Source organism: Mytilus edulis, chromosome 10 (assembly GCF_963676685.1).
Source record: "Mytilus edulis chromosome 10, xbMytEdul2.2, whole genome shotgun sequence".
Classification (NCBI taxonomy): Eukaryota; Metazoa; Mollusca; class Bivalvia; order Mytilida; family Mytilidae; genus Mytilus; species Mytilus edulis.
The window spans coordinates 62,241,179-62,261,380 of NC_092353.1; the positions used below are offsets into that span (position 1 = coordinate 62,241,179).

At 30.4% G+C, this 20,202-nt stretch overlaps 1 protein-coding gene across 1 annotated transcript; it reads right to left on the bottom strand.

The window, feature by feature from the left end:
* Window positions 1-1,658: 1,658 nt before the first annotated feature.
* LOC139492517 (von Willebrand factor A domain-containing protein 2-like) lies at window positions 1,659-19,257 on the bottom strand. The gene is made up of 6 exons (XM_071280689.1): window positions 19,196-19,257; window positions 18,192-18,270; window positions 15,914-16,222; window positions 12,767-13,024; window positions 12,314-12,365; window positions 1,659-1,867 (listed from the first exon to the last, which is right to left on the bottom strand). Exons 2-5 carry the CDS (start codon window positions 18,262-18,264, stop codon window positions 12,322-12,324), a joined length of 684 nt encoding a protein of 227 aa, XP_071136790.1. The 5' UTR covers window positions 18,265-18,270; window positions 19,196-19,257; the 3' UTR covers window positions 1,659-1,867; window positions 12,314-12,321.
* Between the last annotated feature and the right edge of the window lie 945 nt (window positions 19,258-20,202).

The following is a 20,202-nucleotide window of genomic DNA, read 5'->3' on the forward strand; positions in this document are numbered from 1 at the left end:
ATTTCACCTTTTATTGTTGGACGTTTTCTTCATAGAAAAAGTGTGTCCAATGTGGAATCTAATCGTTATCGATAAAGTGTAATTATGATAAAAACTTTTATTCGCTGAAGTTCTTTCTTTGAATTTCAAATATGTCATCTTGGCATTTTATTTCAATTGTATCTTCTCTGTTGTTTTGTCAAAGGTACTGCGAGCAACCACATCTATATCAGAGTTTTGTGTTATTTATACTAAGGAATGTATAAAAGATATCTCGAGCCGCTTGTTGTTATTTTGGATTTAAATTTGTTGAAAATATATGCAAGTGAAATCATATGGCGGTTTAAAATTTGCGGTTACCATAAACGATATAAAGAAAGAAACGAGCTGTTAGTCTATCGAAGGTGCTCATAGTACCTACAATGTATAGTTTTGCCGTTCATGGTCATATTGATAAAAATAGATTATAAAGAGTTAATGTGTATGTACATATAACAGTGTTGAATAATATATCGATGAAAATGTCAAATGAATACTGGTATTAAATTTTACATTTATTAAATTATTATGTTATTATTAGTGTTGTCAAATCGTACACTTTTGCCAAACCGGTTACTCGTATAATCGTTTGATATATTAACCGGTTAACCGGTAGTTTAAGTTAATGTTTGACGGCCTTATCAATCGTACCCTATACATTGATATATTAAGAAGAGGTGGCCGGTATGAGCGTCAGTGTAACTACATTCCATCTATGTCATTCATTTACGTTTTTATAATACGATGAATTAAAGTTTGGCCTTTGGTTTTATAAGGATTGTCTGTGAAGATTCCTGTCGAAGTTTGACTTTTTGATAATCAAATACACGGTATCAACTATGGCGTTGTACTAACTTCAAATCGAAAAATAAAAAAAAACGTCTTTATCTCGTAGAATTGAATATGTCTGAAACCGATGATTCTTCCATTTTGTCTTGTTTCTTCCGAAAACAATTCAAGGTGTTTCAATAAAAATTGATTAATCCTGATATTCGTACCATCAAGTATACATTGATTACATTCACGTTGGTTTGCTTTTTAAAGTTTTTGAGTTAAAGCATTTAGTTTAAAGTATGATATAGACTTGCACGACGGACATTGCACATTCAGATGTAGGTCTACACAATATAAGATCAAAACTGAAATGATGAAGTAAATCGTAAAATCTAATCGTATTACTGAATAAAAATTACTGTTAAAAACATGAAACTAATTATGTTTTCTTGCCCAGATCTGAGAGACAAGTTCCAATTAGTTATATATTTCTGGATTAACAATACCGATCAATATACTGGACAATTGATCCGTCAAATTAGTTACCACGACGACAATTTTTAAAGAAAACTATTTAATGACTTCAATACTAATTTATATCAAATCTATTAATATTGAAAAAAAGTCCGGTTAACCGGTTAGCGTTTTCGGTATTCGGTATTCGGTCGTTCGAACGGTTACACTACTAATATACATGGTTTTGTAAGAAAAAATATCAGGTAACTGCGAGGAACCAAATCTGTATTACAGTTTTATCCATTTTATACTAATGAATTTAGAAAAGAAATATTTCAAATTCGTACTAGCATTACGAGAGAGATTTATTTGCAGTGACTCTTTTTAACTTTTTATTAAAAGTAACAATGTTAAATTAATATCTTTATTGTCATAATCATTGTAGATAATTACGAACTAAGAAGGCGCAAAAAACGTACATACAGTGTTCAAATTAATAGGGGATAAATTAGGGGATAGTAGGCACTGAATATTTTCATATACAAATTCAGCAATACGTTGATAAATATAATTTTCATTTTCTCCAACGGATAAATTCATCATACTGCTACTATTTGATCTGAAATATATATTTTAAAATAAATGTAGTCCATTAAACGGAATAATGTATTACTTTCCACTCATACTTTGTAAGAATTTCATGTTAAATTACTTACCTAGGAAATTATGATTACATTATGTATTTACAGATATATTCACAAGTAAACAGGGAGCAAGCGTATTGTATCACCAACTAAATATTTTACAAGGGTTTGGCCTTTAATTATTACCCCCAAAATTTGAAGTCGATTTCAGCATGATATAAAATATAACAAAGTGGTCATTGAAAACCGGCATCATCCGTTTTCACTGTGTAGGAAGACGTATACGTTATAGTAGTATTTGTTTTTATTGTGAAAAATGTAAAAAAGAAACTATATTTTACCAACTAATAAAAGTAAGAAGATATGGTGTAGTTGCCAAATGAGACAACTCTAAACCATAGACCAAATGCCAGAGAAGTTAATAACAATAGGTCACCTCCAACAATGAGCAAAACCCATACCTCTTAGTCAGCTATAAAAGGCCGCGAAATGACAAATGTAAAACCATACAAACGAGAAAAGAGTCATTTGTAAAGGTAAACCAAAGGTAATAAATATATAGAATATTAAGACAAAGCATTTAATTTATTTATTTTTTAAGATAATTGCAACTCTTTTAACAAAATGTTTGAGAGAGGCCACATTCTAGTTATTCATACCCCACTCGACTCCTCCGATCGACAGAGTTGGGGTGTATCATATATATGTCTGTCCTTCATTCCTTTGTTTCCAGAAGATAAATGCTTTTTGAAATTAAAATTAAAAGAAATTTTAATACAATGTGATTGAGCATTAAAAACAGGATAAGTTCTATTTTCTTGATTTCACTTTCACCGTTTTAGAGTACTTGATTGTTAAACAAAAATAATTGTGGTTTCTCGATAATAAACGTGGAAGCTCTTTTATCAAATTGATTGAAATGTTGTACAATGTGTTGGACCACCGAAGACACCTCAAATTAAGTTGGATTTTAATCATTTTCACTTTTATTAATCAAGAGAAATGTTTCTTGATTGGTGGATTTTTAAAATTTTTGTTCGCTTCTGGGTTACAAATAGAAAACCTCTTTATGAAATTGATTGAAATTCTAATCAAATCATTAATGTTTTGAACCACTAAATACATATTTCTTTAAATGTTCGACGTCTTTACTTTCACTATTATGATTGTTAAAAAATATTCTGTGTTTTTTTTATGATAAGATCGATTTTCGTCTTTTTCAGGACACTACTTTTAAAATTAGATTTTCGTCGTTTTCACTTCAACATGTTCAACCATTCAAGAGGTATGGTACCTGTTTGTTTGAAAAATTGTAAATTTTGTGGTTTTCGGACAATGAATACAGAATCCGTTTTCTAAATATATTGAAATTTTAGTGGAATGTTTGGAACCACTTAACAAAATCATCATCACACTATTTTGTTTTATAGTGATTAAGATTATAACACAATGTTGTTTGCTGAATTCCAATGTTTAACACTTTTACCTTTTCAATATAATAGAAATCTATGCGACTGTCAAACAATTGAGGGATTAAGCTAGCTTTTTCAGTTAATGCGGACAGGGTAAGCTGTTTCCCCTTAATTACCTCTCTGATATACAAAAACAAATAGTCTAAGCCTGTCTAAGATAGGAGTCTGCATTTGAGTGGTTGTTGTATGTTGCATTTGATCATATGCGTTCTTTGTTTATTGTTTAGTGAAGTTCTTGTATTATTCTGTTGCACCACTGTTCCAGGACTATGTGGAGAATTGAACGCCCACTAACATGTTTAACCCCGCCACATTCTGTATGTATGTGCCTGTCCAAAGTCAGGAGCCTGTAATTCAGTGGTTGACGTTTGTTGCTATGTTACATATTTTATTTTTCGTTCATTATTTTTATACATAAATTAGGCTGTTATTTTTCTAGTTTGAAGTGTTTAACATTTATCATTTCGGGGTCTTTTATAGCTGACTATGCGTAATGGACTTTGCTAATCGTGGAAGGCCGTACGGTGACCTATAGATGTTATTTTATGTGTCATTAGGTCTCTTGTGAAGAGTTGTCTCATTGGCAATCATACCACATCTTCTTGTTTATATAAGGAATCCAAGAATGTAAGCATGTTAACGTTGATTGTTCTCCCTTGGTGAATTTTTTTTTTATTCACAGATATTATCATGACTCGTAGCTATGACAAAGTTGGTTATCTTCTTTCAAATAAAAATAGAAATATATTATACTGTACTATAAAAATATGCAATTAATTTGTTATAATGATCTAATATAGTCATGATTCTAGATATACTGGCTCATATATCTTTATTTTATAGTGTAGTGTTGTAGATTTATGTGTATATAATTGAAAAATGATATGAAGCACAATATTGGATTGAACTCAAAAGGATAGGCTTCCTTATTAGTAAAAATATATTACAAACTTACAACTTACAACTACTCGTCTAATAGAATCACTTGAATGAGAATGAGTGTTCTCACGCTTGATTAACACTGTGAGTATCAAGTGCCATAAGGGGGGGGGGGGTCTGGAGATGGTGTACTTAATTTCTGAATTTAATAAATATTTAGACTTTTTTTCTAATTTTAAATTTGTTGTCCGTTATTCCCTTTTCTAATATTTTCGCACCACATTATTTCCAGTTTGTTAATTGTGTGGTCTATTTTCTACTATTCTTTAGTGTTAGGGCCAATTTTTATGTCGTATTAACCAATTTTCTACAAACCCCATCCACACCCTCTGAGGACTTGGAAAGTCACCGGATGCACATGTTTGTTCATGGTTATTGGTTCCTTAAATCCAGTATATTTTAGAAAAAATATTCTGTAAACATCATTATCAATACTTTTGCTATACTTTCTTATCCGTATACTGTTGAATGACAATCATTAAGAGCTTTGTTGTTATTTATATTTTCGCCTTTTCGTCTGGAAATTTCAAGGTATGTTTTACATGTTGGAAACTTAATTGGTACATTGTAACTAATTATTCAATAAAAGACAACTTAAAACACAACATTAAAATATTTCAAAATTTAACCTTCCTTATTTTTAGGCCATTTCTTGGTAGAAACCGAGGTTCTGTATCGATTAAGGCTATTTGTATGGGATAAAATCCTACTTCATGTAAGACCAAATTGTTTCTTAAAAAATTTCATCTAAAATGTCATATATATAAGACTATTGAGTATATAAATTAACTAAGAATATAAGAAGATATAAATTTAATAAAGAATTCTAGCTAGAAAACATAATATATTACATTGAAACAAGAATTTGAATTGTTTAGATTTCTATTCACAGGTTTTAGATTGATAGTTAATGTAGTAGGTATGGAAAAAAATTGTTGCTTTTTCATTTGGCTTACATTTTATTTTAAGTTTTATTTCTTTATTTTTGCTCTATTTTCTTCTTTTTTTTGACTAGTTTCATTTGATATATAGCTTTTTTTCTTTGCTTTTATTGTTATGTTGAATAAATGCATGCATGCTTTGGCTTACATATATAAGTATTATATGTTATAATTTGATTTAGTTTTTTTTTGCTTTTTTCGTTCCGCATTTTGTGTTCTGGTGTTTGTATATCTAGAGAAAATGCATGCTTTAGTCTATTTCAATGTGTGTGAATTTATAAGATCACCTTATAAGAAGTGTATATATAAACAATTGGAGGATTTGCAGGGTGCTTTTTATACCTTTAAGACTCTACATTTCTTAAAAATAAACATTAAGATTGAAAAAAAAACCATTTTGTACCTTCAATACTCAGAAGGGGATAAAAATTTATACCTTAAGATGAGCTTTTAAAAATTAATATTTCGTTTTTGATCTCAATTATAGTAAATTAACAAATTGTGTATGCTTATTTAAATCCGAAGATGCATAGTGACACCTCACATGTTGTAGTGTTGTGATATAAACATAAAACAAACCTGACCAGATTAGATAAGGAAGCACAAAACAATGGACATTTTGTGGTTTTAAGGTGCTTCTTGCGTGATCTCTTCTCTTTTGTCTAAACAATTATTTAATGTTTAAACCAAATTTATTAATTATAAGTTTGTAAGAAATGGTGTTTAAATATGGAGATGTAGTACATTTTCTTATGGAGATCAGTACACAACTTAGTCTGGCCTAATTTTGATCTATAATCAAATTGAGTTATCTCCCCTAGAACACATGTAAATCTATATTAAGATCAAAAATATCTTTGTTTCGTGTTATATACTTTAAATGTGTTTCTTTTTCTTTTTTGTTTGTTTATTTTATGTATATATTTATTACAAAACATGGATTTGTGGTACTTGCCATATATATGAATATTTTTTTCAGGAAGTAAAATATTATGAAATCAGTCCTGATGTCTCGCATGGACTATTTTTTCCTTTGTTTTACAAATATTATACTTCACAGTTGATAAACAAATATCATGATGGAAGGAAAAAAACATTAAAATAATGTCCTATATTGTCAAGGACTTCACAAGAAGGAAAAACGGGGAGATATTTTTGATTACCTTAATTCAAAAAATTTAAATATATATTGTCTCCAGGATACACACTTTATAGAACAAGATGAAGTTTTGATAAAAAAAAAACCAATGGAAAGGCCATTGTGTTCTCAATTCATTTGCTTCAAACAAACGAGGAGTTGCTATACTGTTTAAAAATAATTTTGACTATAAAATACACAAAGTTAAAAAAGATGGAGATGGCAATCTGATGGGATTGGATCTTAATATTAAAGACAAGAGATTTACTCTGATAAATGTTTATGGGCCAAATATTGATACTCCCTACTTCTATGACAAATTAACAGAAGTTATAGATTTCTTTGTAAATCAGATCTGTATTATTTGGGGAACTTTAATCTTGTTCAAAATTTCAACCTTGATACTCATACTGTAACTATATAGATATAAACAATCCAAGATCTAGAGAGAAAATTTTAGAAATTAAAGAATATAACAATCTGGTTGACCTATTCAGAGTAATATACCCTGAGGTTAAAAGGTTAAAATGGAGAAGGAAAAACCATTTTAAACAATCTAGATTAGATTTCTTTTTGATTTATGAAAGCCTTATAGATGAAATTTGTGAAGTAAACATTGGTAACAGCTACAGGTCAGATCATTCACCAGTGATTTTGACTTTAAAAATAAATGAATTTATAAAAGGCAGAGGCTTCTGGAAATTTGATAACTCTTTCCTTTCTGATCTTGAATATGTAAAACTAATAACACAACAAATTACTAACACAGTTGAGCAATATACAATGCCAGTGCATAGAGGGGATGCTTTACATAGTATTGATAATTTAGATATTGATTTTTCAATTAATGATCAATTATTGTTGGAGACCCTTCTACTTGAGATTAGAGGTAAGACTATTTCTTATTCAACATTTATAAGAAGAGAAAGGACAAAACAGGAAATCCAACTGACTGAGGAGATACAAAATTTAGAAAATGAGGTAGGTATAGAGGACACTCTTGGTGAAATAGAAGCCAAAAAATGTCAACTTAGAAATTTCAGACAGAACAGGGTTAAAGGTCAATATGTTAGGTCAAGAACCCAATGGATTGAAGAAGGAGAGACGCCAACAGATTTTTGTTGTAATTTAGAAACACAAAACGTTGTCACTAAAACTATTAAAAAACTAGTTACTGATGAAAATACTGTAAAAGAAAATAAAAAAATAATAATAATAAAACAATAAAAAATATTTTATGAGAACTTTACAAAAGACAAGAATGCCTGAAAAAGTAAACCTATCAAGGGAATTACCATCTTTGACATCTAAATTAAATGATATCGAAAAAAAATCATTAGAAGGTAACATTTCTTTTGCTGAATAAACACAAGCTTTGAAAAGGATGAAAAATAATAAAAGTCCTGGGTCAAATGGTTTTACTGCAGAATTTTTCAAAGTATTTTGGATAGACATTGGAAAGTTTGTTTTGAGGTCAATAAATCATTCATATCAGATAGGGGAAATGTCTGTCACACAGAGGCAGGGATTTACTCATTGTATTCCTAAAGAAGGCAATTCAAAACAGTTCTTAAAAAATTGGCGTCCAATTACACTTTTGAATTCAACATACAAACTAGCCTCTAGTTGTATTGCTGAAAGGATAAAGTCAGTTCTCAATAGAATTATTGATTCTGATCAAATAGGCTTTATCCCAGGTAGATTTATTGGGGAGAACTGTAGACTTATATATGATATTTTACAATTTACAGAAGAAAATGATATCCCTGGTATATTATTACTCATTGATTTTGAGAAGGCCTTTGACTCTATATCAGGGGTCTTTCTTTTTGAAACACTGAAGTATTTTAATTTCGGAGACTCTATTATGAACTTGATAAAAACATTTTATAACGATATTACTTCTACTGTCACCCAGAACTGCTGTCTGTCAGACTTTTTCCGTGTGGAGAGAGGCTGTAGACAGGGTGATTCTTTGTCTCCTTACCTTTTCTTGCTATGTGCTTAAATATTAGGCATTTTAGTAAGAAACAGTGATGAGATCAAGGGTATTACGATAGACGATTCAGAGTATATCTTGTCTCGATATGCAGACGACACATCACTTATTCTAGATGGGTCGCCTTCCTCGATGGATGCATCTCTGCGTATATTACAATTCTATGCTGAGATATCAGGACTGAAAGTTAACTTAGACAAAAAAAACGTCATAAGGATAGGTAGTAAAAAACATAGCCAAGACAAAATATGTGTAAAGTGGGGACTGAAATGGGGTTTCAGTATCTTCAAATTATTGGGTATCACTTTCTGTGTTGATTTAGATAGAATGTTAAATCTAAAGTATGCTCCTCGAATACAAGAAATAGAAAAAAAATTACAAAAATGGTCAAAACAGTCACTTACCCCGTTTGGTAAAATTACAATTATAAAGTCATTAATTATATCAAAATTTAATCATCTGTTCCTGTCCATCCCAGGTCCAGATGATAATATGATAATTTATTCATTCATTTGGGATGATAAGCCTGACAAAATAAAGCAGGATCTTCTATGTCAGGAATTTTTCAGAGGGGGCCTAAAAATGATTAATTTGAGAAATTTTATACAAGGGTTAAAACTTACTTGGGTTAGAAGATTATTTACGTCAAAATCTAAATGGATTCAATTATTTACCTCCACCCAAAATATAAAATTTACTGAGTTGGCTTATTTTGGAATTATCAAAAAATAAAAAAAACAGATTTTGGGATGAAGTTTTTCATGCCTGGAAAACTATGTCAAAACTCAGACATCCATTTTATTTTGAGGAAGTCATTTCTACATCTATATGGCATACCGAACATATTAAAATTGATAATGTCAGCGTTTACTATAAAAATTGGGCACATCATAGGGTATGGACTGTAAATGACCTCTTAGATGAACATGAAGATATATTAACGAACATTTTGAAATTATGTAATTTCAAACCCATGTTTCTTCAGTTTTATGGACTTACATAGCACTAAAAAAGTGGCTACAAGACATTGGAATCAATACTGAAAGAGAAAAAAAAACCACATCAGGCTATTATACCTTTTAACATTGATATTTTCTTCAAGTCCGAAAAAGGCTCAAAGGACTTGTATACTATTTTAAGGTAGCACAATACAAAGATTTTTCATCCCCAATTAGACATCTTTAAACTGATGTAATTCAATTTATTTTTCTTTGAATTTTATAAATGAGGTACCAAAAGAAAAAAGAAGGATAAATCTTTCAAATTGTGATAATTGCATTATGACATAAGTATTACATCATTAATTGTTATGTAATTAGTTGCCATATTGTGATGTCTATACTGGAATGAATTTAGCTTCTTTGTTATTCATAGCATCCCAAAATTATTTATAGATTCTTGCACAACACAGTCTGACCTCCAAAACTGTGTCTCAGATTTTTCCTATTGTATTTCATTCTCTCATAAATCTTCAATGAAGTTTGCAACATCAATTCATAAGAGTCCACTAAATTCAATTGGGTATAAAATTTGTTCTATTGATGTTTTGGAAATCTGAGACACAGTTTTGGAGGTCAAGCTGTGTTGTCCAAGAATATATAAAATATTTTGGGATACTATGAAGAACAAAGAAGCTAAATTCATTCAAGTGTGGACATCACAATATAGCAACTAATTACATAATAATTAATTATGTAATAATTATGTCATAATGAAATTATCACAATATGAAAGATTAATCTTTCTTCTTTCTTTTGGTACCTCATTTATAAAATATAAAGAAAGATGAAATGAATTACATCAGTTTAAAGTTGTCTGATTGGGAGTGACAAAATCTTTGTATTGTGCTACCTTAAATCAAGCAATTTTACCTACAAATTTTGTAGCAGAAAAAAAATGGGAAGGTATTCTTAACAAAGTTGTAGAAAATTGGAAAAAAATGCACTTGTGTGTTACCAAGGTTTCAAAAAACACTAGGTTATGTTGGTTTCAATATAGAATTATTCATTATATTTAATGGGACATTAATTTTTATGTGTGCTGTTTTACTATTTAAAATGAATCTTGTTAATTGTTATCTGTGTACATTTTGCTTAACTATTTAAAATGAATCTTGTTAATTATAATTTGTGTACATTTTGCAAGGAAGAGCCTGAGACTATAGAACATTTACTTTGGGGTTGTCATATTGTAGCCGACATTTGGACCAATCGTAATTTATGGATTTTCGATAAGGTTCTTTTCGAAATTCCACTTAATTTGAAAATTGTCATGTTTGGCCTCTATGAAAATTATAAACTGAATTTTATTAAGAATAAAGTTATATTACTGACGAAGTACTTTATTTACAGATGTAAGATGCAAGATATAAAACCTAATATAAAAGGTCTTCAAAATTACATAAAAGAAAACTTGATTTTTAGAGAAACATATTTCTTCAAAATACTTAAGTGTGGAAGAACACAACTTATACTGGAACCCCTGGGCTAATGTTATTGATTAAATTGGTGTATATACGTATATGAGCATTTGAAATTGTTTGTACACTGTTATACCATACCATATGTATGCACTACACGAAAAGGCAGATTTACAACAATTTGGACAGTCGTGTAAATGTTTGACAAATGTAATTACTTTTCTGCCAGATATATTTGCTAATGTATATGTAAATGTATTATTTCTTTGACATTATTTAAGAGGTCGTCAAAGATATGCTAAAGATATTTTTTTATTTCCATAGCTTTAGTTATTCTCCAAAGATATGTAAAGATAGGCCATAGATTTGCATGCACTTTCCAAGATAGGAGATATATGCAAAGTTTAAAATTTGCGTAACTGTTTTACAGAGGTGTGGGCAGTTTTGAGAGACTGCGGTTTATAAAACATTTACGACCAATGTAAATGCTGACAAATGTTTGTGTAATATTTGCAAACACTTGTCGATATCGTTCATGTATGTAAAGAAAAGTATTTTATTTACTAATACTTTCCAGTATTAAAGTATTTTGATAAATATTGATATTTGCAATATATCTTTCCATATATTTCTTGCACTACTATTACTATATGAATGAAAATGTTATTACTATATTTAATCCATAGATTTTGAAGTATAAGTTCATAGAATACGTATTATGCCTATTTCTTTCATTTTCTTGCTTATTGTGCCACAAGATAAATATATGTTGATACTTGTAAATTCATGAAGAAAAAAAAAATTATAAAAAAAAAATGTTCATCTACTTTATATAATTTACATAAGCAGTTCATTATTAGCTTGATGAAAAAAATTTCCTTTTTATCGACTTTTCACAAGGATATTTAAAAAGAAATGCTGGGTGAATCTTTTGACTTTTTGTGAATGTTTTTGTGATATGTATAGCAATTTGATAAGACAAGCCCTTATCAACTGATTTTTATAGTTGGTTCTAATGACTTGTTGTTACAATATTGTTAAAGTTATGAGGAGGGTTGGGCTCCCGGAATCATGTTCAACCCCGCCAGTATGTGCCTGTCCCAAGTCAGGTCCGTGTAAATAAGTGGTTCTCGTTCTTTGCTTATATGAAAATAAACTCATTTTTGTTTTCTGTTTATTGTTTTGTATTTACATAATGTTTGGTCTTCTTGTTCAATTGTTTTACATTTTCTCATGTCAGGGATTTTTTTAACTTTCTATACGATATGAGTTATGGTCAATTTTGAATGCCTTACGGTGAACTAGGATTTAGTACATCTATACTATGCTATCGGTCGCAGGTAATTAGTTGCATACAACCCCTTTTATTTTGATGTTGATGTACAACAAAATATGAAAATTATACAATTTTCAGTATTAAATGTCTAGATTTCGATTGGTTATATATGTTGTAGTGTTGCAGTTTCACTGATCTATAACCCATATTTTATACTACTTTTTTTTATAAACGAACCTGTTTGTTTATCCTGAACTGCCACGCTCACCGATAGAGGCGGGAAGTTTCACTAAAAATTAAAATACCATAAGATTTTAACATGAATTAAAAATTAAAAAAAAAACCAACTATTTTTGGTTGAATCACATTCTAGCCAATCTGTTGTGAAATGAGACTTAACAAAGTCTTTGTTTTAATAACAATAAAAAAGTAATACGCATGACTGAAATCATTGCTGGTATTCTTTGTCTTATGGATTTTATTTATCCCCATGCTACCCCTATGTGTCTTCTCGTCTTTGTTTTAAATGATGAAAAGTGGTTTACTGCTTTTTTGGTATTTGAAAGTCTCTGGCTTTTATTACAAAGAAGCATTTTTGTGCATTCTTCTTTTCATACGTTATTGTACATGTACAGAAGAAAGAAACTGTAATAAATGAATGAATAAAAAATTAAAATAAAATAAAGTTACCAGCAAAAACTTTCTTTGCAATTCTATTTCTGAACACACGGTTCCTAAGTCCAGCAAACCTTTTTACAGGTAATATGAATGATTTGCTAGATGCCATACAGTCAATCTCTTTCTTATCAACCTTGTCGCCAATGGGGATCACCATGATGGTAACTCCAGAATTTCGCAGGTCTTTCGCTGAATCACAAGTTTTATCTTTACCTTGAGATTTTCCGTCAGTCATGACTATGGCGACTTTAGGAACTCCAGTTCTAGCTCCTATAATGAATTTTATGAACTGGTTAAATTAAAGTCAGCAGATGTGAAAATAACTATGTTATAAACGTTAAAAAAAACCCACCAAATACCATGTATTCTGTCAATTTCGGTTTCATGTGTAATAATTCTTCCATTTGAAGAAAAACAAATAGCTTTTCATTGTCTTAAAATTGAAACAGTTAATGACAGGAACTTCTTAAAACTATCATATCATTAGTCTTCCCTCTACCCTACCGTAAAAGTCAACCGAACACTTGAAAGCACACTTTGAAGAACAAGGTTTGGATAATGTCCAATTTAATGCATTTTTTTTTAATAAATGCATAAGAATAAGAGTAAACACTCCCTATGTACTTTAGTTTGAAGATTTGTTTATACCAATTGAGGATGAACTTGGGTGAAATTAAAAGAAATCAAGGATTTAAATCAGATTCTTTAAGTCGAAAGAGCATTAATTAAGGAACAAATTTAGAAAAATATATATTGATGGGTTATGGTTCTCCTTTTCGTGATATTTGAGTTTAACAATAGTCGAAAAAGGCTGACTCGGACTTTTACCTTATAGTTGCATTCGTATTGCGTGGGACTCAAATCGAAAGAAAAGAAATCTATAATCTGCTTTAATTTTGGTAAATGACTTTTTATGTGCTATTGAAGTATCATATGAAAAATAAAAATGGTGTTATGGGGCAAAATATTTTTCCTGTATCGTAGGAAAAAACCAAGGAGTCCGAACATCTATCACACATTCCTTCACCTCACCTAAGTACACCCTTAATAAAAATTACACGTCATCACCTGTTGGTTAACTGTTTTGTAATATCTTTTTCACAGATTGTGACGAATAATTTCCAAATCTTGTAACCATAATCACGCCTTCTTTTCCTCAAATATGACATACCGAATAAGACTTATTGAATGCTTTCTATCTTCTTCACAGGCGTTTGGGACAAAGACCTAATTTTATTTCTATATATTTTTGTTTTAAAAAAAAATCAGTAAATATTCTTTAATATTTAATTTATTTTGACGTCTATGATATCTTTCTCTTATTGATCCAATAAAACATTATAACGGTAGTTTATATAAATTATGACGAAAGTGGACGTTAAGCACATGCGCTGTTTGACTCCTAATGTAATGCATTGAAGTCCGATGTGTTCGAAAGCGTACGCGTTTGACGTCTACCTAAAAAAATAATGGGCTTTACGAAATTAAATCTACCATTTAAAAAAATATGTAATTTCTGGATAGCTAAGTGATTGTACATACCAACCATGAAAGAAGCGAAATGGTTAGACATTTTTGAATTGAAACAAATTTACTTATTTGTATGTCTAAATTGAAATATGGTACATACTAGATGCCGTAGCCGAGCAAATATTCGATATTTGAAATTCAATATCCCCCATTTTCACACTTCTTTGTACTATGAACATCAAAATTATTTTTATAAAAATATTTCCTTTCTCAATATGGACTGTATTCTTACAACAAAATGTTTTTCATTTACCTGTGTATAATAGAATTGTAAATGGCGGATTTTTGTTCAAGCTTATTGTTGTTTTTCTGATAACATTTCACTGTTACTTTAATTGTCCATCCCTTATGTTATTGATGTTGTGTTTACATTGTGTCATTGATTTATTCGTTCAGTGTATGTTTACTTGTTATAATTGTTAATAATATGTTTTTTGATTGAGTTAAGCTATTTCAATTAATATGTTTATAGTGTGTCTATGTTTTGATGTTACACTATTACTTCGGGGTAAGGTAAAGATTAGCGCCTGTTTAAGTATTTAAACCCGCTGCATGTGTTTGCACCTGTCCTAAGTCAGGAACCTGTTGTTCAGTTGTTGTCGTTTGTTGATGTGGTTTATAAGTGTTTCTCGTTTTCATAATGATTAGACCTTTGGTTTTCCTGTTTAAATGGTTTTTTACTAGTCATTTTGTTGGGCTCTTTATAGCTTGCTGATCGGTGTTAGTCAAGGATCCATGTGAAAGGCCATACTTTGGCCTATAAACGAGGGACGAAAGATACCAGAGGGATAGTCAAACTCATTGTTTAATGGTTTACTTAAACAAATTGTTACTTGGGTGAAGAGTTGTCTCATTGACACTAATATCGTATCTTCTTACATCTTATTAGAAAATTAGGAATAGAGGGGCATGATACATAAACTGCATGTATTGTTCTTGTAACATTGTTCGCATAACAACCCTCACACATGAAATAAATAAAGAAAATCAAAGTAAAGAATATATCCCCCCCCCCAAAAAAAAAAACCAATTCGTTTTTTCAGAAAAGAGCCTCCATGCCCCAAACGCATGTGGCCTAACCCTGATACATCATCAAATTCATAAACCATTAGTGCATGTAAATTCACAAACCCTAAAATTTAAGTGATTTTTAAGGTTTGTATAGAATACATAAAAGAGGGACGAAAGATACCAAAGGGACAGTCAAACTCATAAATCTAAAACAAACTGACAACGCCATGGCTAAAAATGAAAAAGACAAACAAACAACAGCACACACGACACAACATAGAAAACTAAAGAATAAACAACACGAACCCCACCAAAAAACTAGGGGTGATCTCAGGTGCTCCGGAAGGGTAAGCAGATCCTGCTCCACATAAATAGGGATGACTGACATCAATTAAAACAAAATCTCATACACTGCAGCTAACACCATTAACAACCATAACCCACTACTACGAAAATGTGATGGGGATTAAATCATTTTTAAATACCTACACACCTCTCCCTTTGTTGATCTAATCCAATTATCTTAAAACAAAAATACAAAAAAAAACCTATATGGTGCAGTTACAACAGGATAAACATGTATATGGTTAATGATGTTTATTACAAACTTTTACATACCATAGCTTGCTGAAAAGCTGTTAAATCGTGCATGGTCTAATGCAAAAAATGTGTTTGTTTTTCCTCCTTTATAATTAACACTATTTATTTCATTCCGGAGACATCTCCCACATCTGTTGTTATCTTTCAGTTTTATTTCTGTCGTCACAGTTGTTGAAAATAAATCTAGGCCGAATTGTGTCGCTTTCTTCCCAAGTTTGTAAAGATAGGTTTCATACTTTGCAAAATTTTTCATTTCTTTAAAATCTGCCGTTCCAACACTGCCTGACGAGTCAAGAATAAATACCACATCTTTCTTTCCTTTAAACCCTGAAAATGACATAATATTGTAATGCCTATAGCTAATAAAAAGAGATTGGCATGTTATTTGGTTTTTGCATTCTTGACATATTCAAATTCAACGTTTGTTTTAAGTATGTGTGTTCAACTTTTTGTCAGCCAAATTAATTTTATGCATATATTTAGCTATTGCGTTTATATAAATATCATTCAAACTTGATGACTAAAATGGTCGAACCTCGTTATCTCGAAGTCAAAGGGACTGGACAAAAGTAATTAAATTATCGGAGGTTCGACTCATCTGAGGTCGAGTGTGTCGACATACATTTTGAATCCCTGAAATACGATAAGATATTTAAGTAACATAGATATTTTGAACAGCGTGCATTCTTTTATATAACACTTTATGAGTGTGTTTTAAATTTCCATATTTTGTGGTCCCTGTTAATAATTAAACACACAAAGCCAGATACAGGAATTCACAAATAAGTTCAATACACAAATATTTACAGAGATCAGTCACCATTAATTATGAAATCGCTCGATGAACGTAACAAGTTCAGCAATATCTTATATGATCGCGGGTCGTCTGCTTTGCAATAAATTATTATTAATTGGTCATAATTGACTTAAAACTTTCATTTATTGTCATCAATGATTTTTTTCTAACGATTCATTGTATCTCGTCTCGGGTTATCTAAATTCGTTTCGTTTTATGTCAGGTGAAATTTATGTTCAACACACTAAAATTCCGCTTAGACAATCAACAAAGGTACGTGTTAATTACCGGTCACCATACACATATCATTTCAACTGTTAACAAACATGTATTCAGTGGTTGTCGTTTTTTGGTTGCGTTCATCGTTTGTTTCTGTTTTTTTTTACATAGATTAGACCGCCGTTGGTTTTCCTGTTCGAATTGTTTAACAAAAGTTATTTTTGGGCCCGTTATGCAAGGCTCAGTGTCGAAGGCCGTACTTTGACCTTTAATTGTTAACTTTTTATACATTGTGACTTGGATAGATAGTTGTCTCAACGGCACTCATAGCGTTGTGTTTTCGTTGTGTCGTTTGTGTTTTCTCTTATATTTGAGTGTGAATTCACATTACTATAAGACGTGTCACGGTACTTATCTATCCCAAATTCATGTATTTGGTTCTGATGTTATATTTGTTATTCTCATAGTGCGTTTCTGTGTGTGTTACAATTTAATGTTGTGTCGTTGTTCTCCTCTTATATTTAATGCGTTTCCCTCAGTCTTAGTTTTTTTACTCCGATTTTGTTTTTTGTCCATGGATTTGTGAGTTTTGAACAGCGGTATACTACTTGTACCTTTATATACCACATCAACTTATGTATATTTAATCTTTTTGAAATTGATTTGAATGCATAAGAAATGCACCCGATTTGCATTGTTCATCAATAACTCTGCATCTTAAGAAATTTCTTACTTTCAAACTTCGAGTCATCGGGGTCAATTAACATTAATTTTAAATCGACGAGACTATTAAGTTTACTCAACTTAAATAAATCAACCGAGTTCGACTCATTAGAGGTAAGTATCCATTGCTCAAACGGGAATTTTACCGGGACCGAGAAATAAATCATTCGAGTTTTCAACACAACCGAGTTTGACACAACAAGGCTCGACTTTAATCATTATAATCATAAATAAGTTTGCTGAATATGATGGTCATCTTATATTTACATTATATAGATGTATATAAGATTTCGCAATTTTGATTGGCAGGAAACAATCTCGAGGCATTTCAAAATTCTGTTTTAATTTTCAATAAAATGCACAATGTCTACATGTGTTCTAGTTAACATCCTTTCATAGGAAAACAAACGGAAAGCTTCATTTTTTTTCTGTGAAGCGTGATACAAAAAGTACAGAGCCGTTTTAAGTGACTATAACATGTTTAAATTTCAAGGTTACTTTCAACGGTGTTTTTATACTCCTTGTATAATTCTATTTAATTTTTCAATAAATACTTACTCAATCTTTTTCCACTCTCGGTAAAGGTGACGGCTACTAGTAAAATTAGTAGACTGGCTGATAATATTGTCATTTTTTTCTGGAAATATCAAGCTAGATTTTATATCATAAATCAACCAACTATAACACAGATTTATCAAAATAAATTAAATGATTAAATCACACATTATACGGTTAAATCGGAGTGCCCAGTGCTGATAATAATACAGCTTTTCGACTGGTCGACTAATGCAACGAGCATTTTTTTTTAATTTTTAAATAGTACGACCTTCGAAGGAATGAGCTCTTTTTAAATTGGGAAGGACAAAAGTAATAATTTATACCGTGTTAGTTTTGGTATGTTTGGAAATAGAAACGTACCAATAAATATATACAATGATATTTTTTTCATAATAAATCATAGGGTCAAAACTAAATCATTTGGTGTCAAACCTCTCCCGTATGCATCAAGATAATGCTTTCTTTTAATTATCAAGTATTAGTTTTTCTAATTGTTTCTCCATAATACTTAGTAATATTATTAAACCAACTTCTACACGGCAATGCTTACCATTCCAAGAAATGATTTGTAGTATTCTACTAATTATCTAATATCGTTTAAAATAAAGTTGTAAAAATGCCGAAATTTGAATTGATATTCTGAGTTAAAACATTAAATTTCACAAAATGTCCATTATCCTACCCAGTTCGCCTTCGAATATATATACAAAAAAGGATAACCTCAAGGCAAATTCAAAACGGGGGAAAAAATATACAATTACATCAGTATGTAATATAAATGGAAATACTACCATGTCACAATTCAAAGTGAAACTTACTAGTATGCACACTTTTGCACAAAAAGGTCGCATGGGGTCAGATTGTTTTATTAATTAAATACCCATAAAAAAAATAAACAATGTTTTCTTATCTTCACACCCATGTAGAACTTGTTTTTGTTTGTTTTGATTTTGCGTTGTACTGTAATCTGATAAAAGTGTAAATCGTATACAAAAAATTCTTACCCTTTTCTTGACGTTAATGTGCAAAATTATAGAAAAATATCCTCGAAGGTGTGCTCTTCCTACTGAACAAATATTTAGATAAATTATCATATATAGGTACAGAATTCACAGCTGTTGTTTTTTTTATAACAATTGGCCGTGTCAAGTTCATTTTTATTATCATAAAATGCGTTTACTCACTACTTAAAATTATATCCATTTCCTTTCAAAAATAATCGTTTTAAAAGCATGAATAAGCAACAAATACACCGTGCGCAGTTTTTTTGTTCCTTTAGAGGACTACGAACATGTTGAAGCATATATGATAATTGTGTGTACGTGGTTTTGTTGTTGTTTTAAGTACTTTTTATGTACTTTTGCAGTTACCGAGAAAGTTCTTTTTACATTATTATTTAATAAAGATTACGGAATATTACAATGAACACAAAATTATAAATTGTATCGAAATCCGTTTGCTTTTACTGTGCGATGTACCGAATTTGCTATTGATTGCGGATTTAAAAAAAATAATATGATGAAATTTGAACGTTTTGTGGAATTTTTTAGCTATTTCCATATATTTCGTAGATTAGCTCTATCCACAGCAAATATTTGAACAAGATAAAAACTATCTAATTTCTAGGCTACAATACATTTCAAGAAAGGGACGAAAGATACCAAAGGGACAGTCAAACTCATAAATCTAAAACAAACTGACAACAACATGGCTAAAAATGATAAAGACAAACAAACAAAAGCACACATGACACAACATAGAAAACTAAAGAATAAACAACACGAACCCCACTAAAAAACTAGGGGTGATCTCTGGTGCTCCGGAAGAGTAAGCAGATCTATATGACTATGAAGAACTATAATTGTTTATGACTAAATGTAAATGAATAGTTTTGTATGCAGCATTTGTAAAGCTCTTTATATTGAAAATGTCAGTTTAATTTACTACGTTAATATGTCATGTTCTTTTCAGTCAATGATCAAATACTTCAATGGCAGAAAGTTCTTTATAT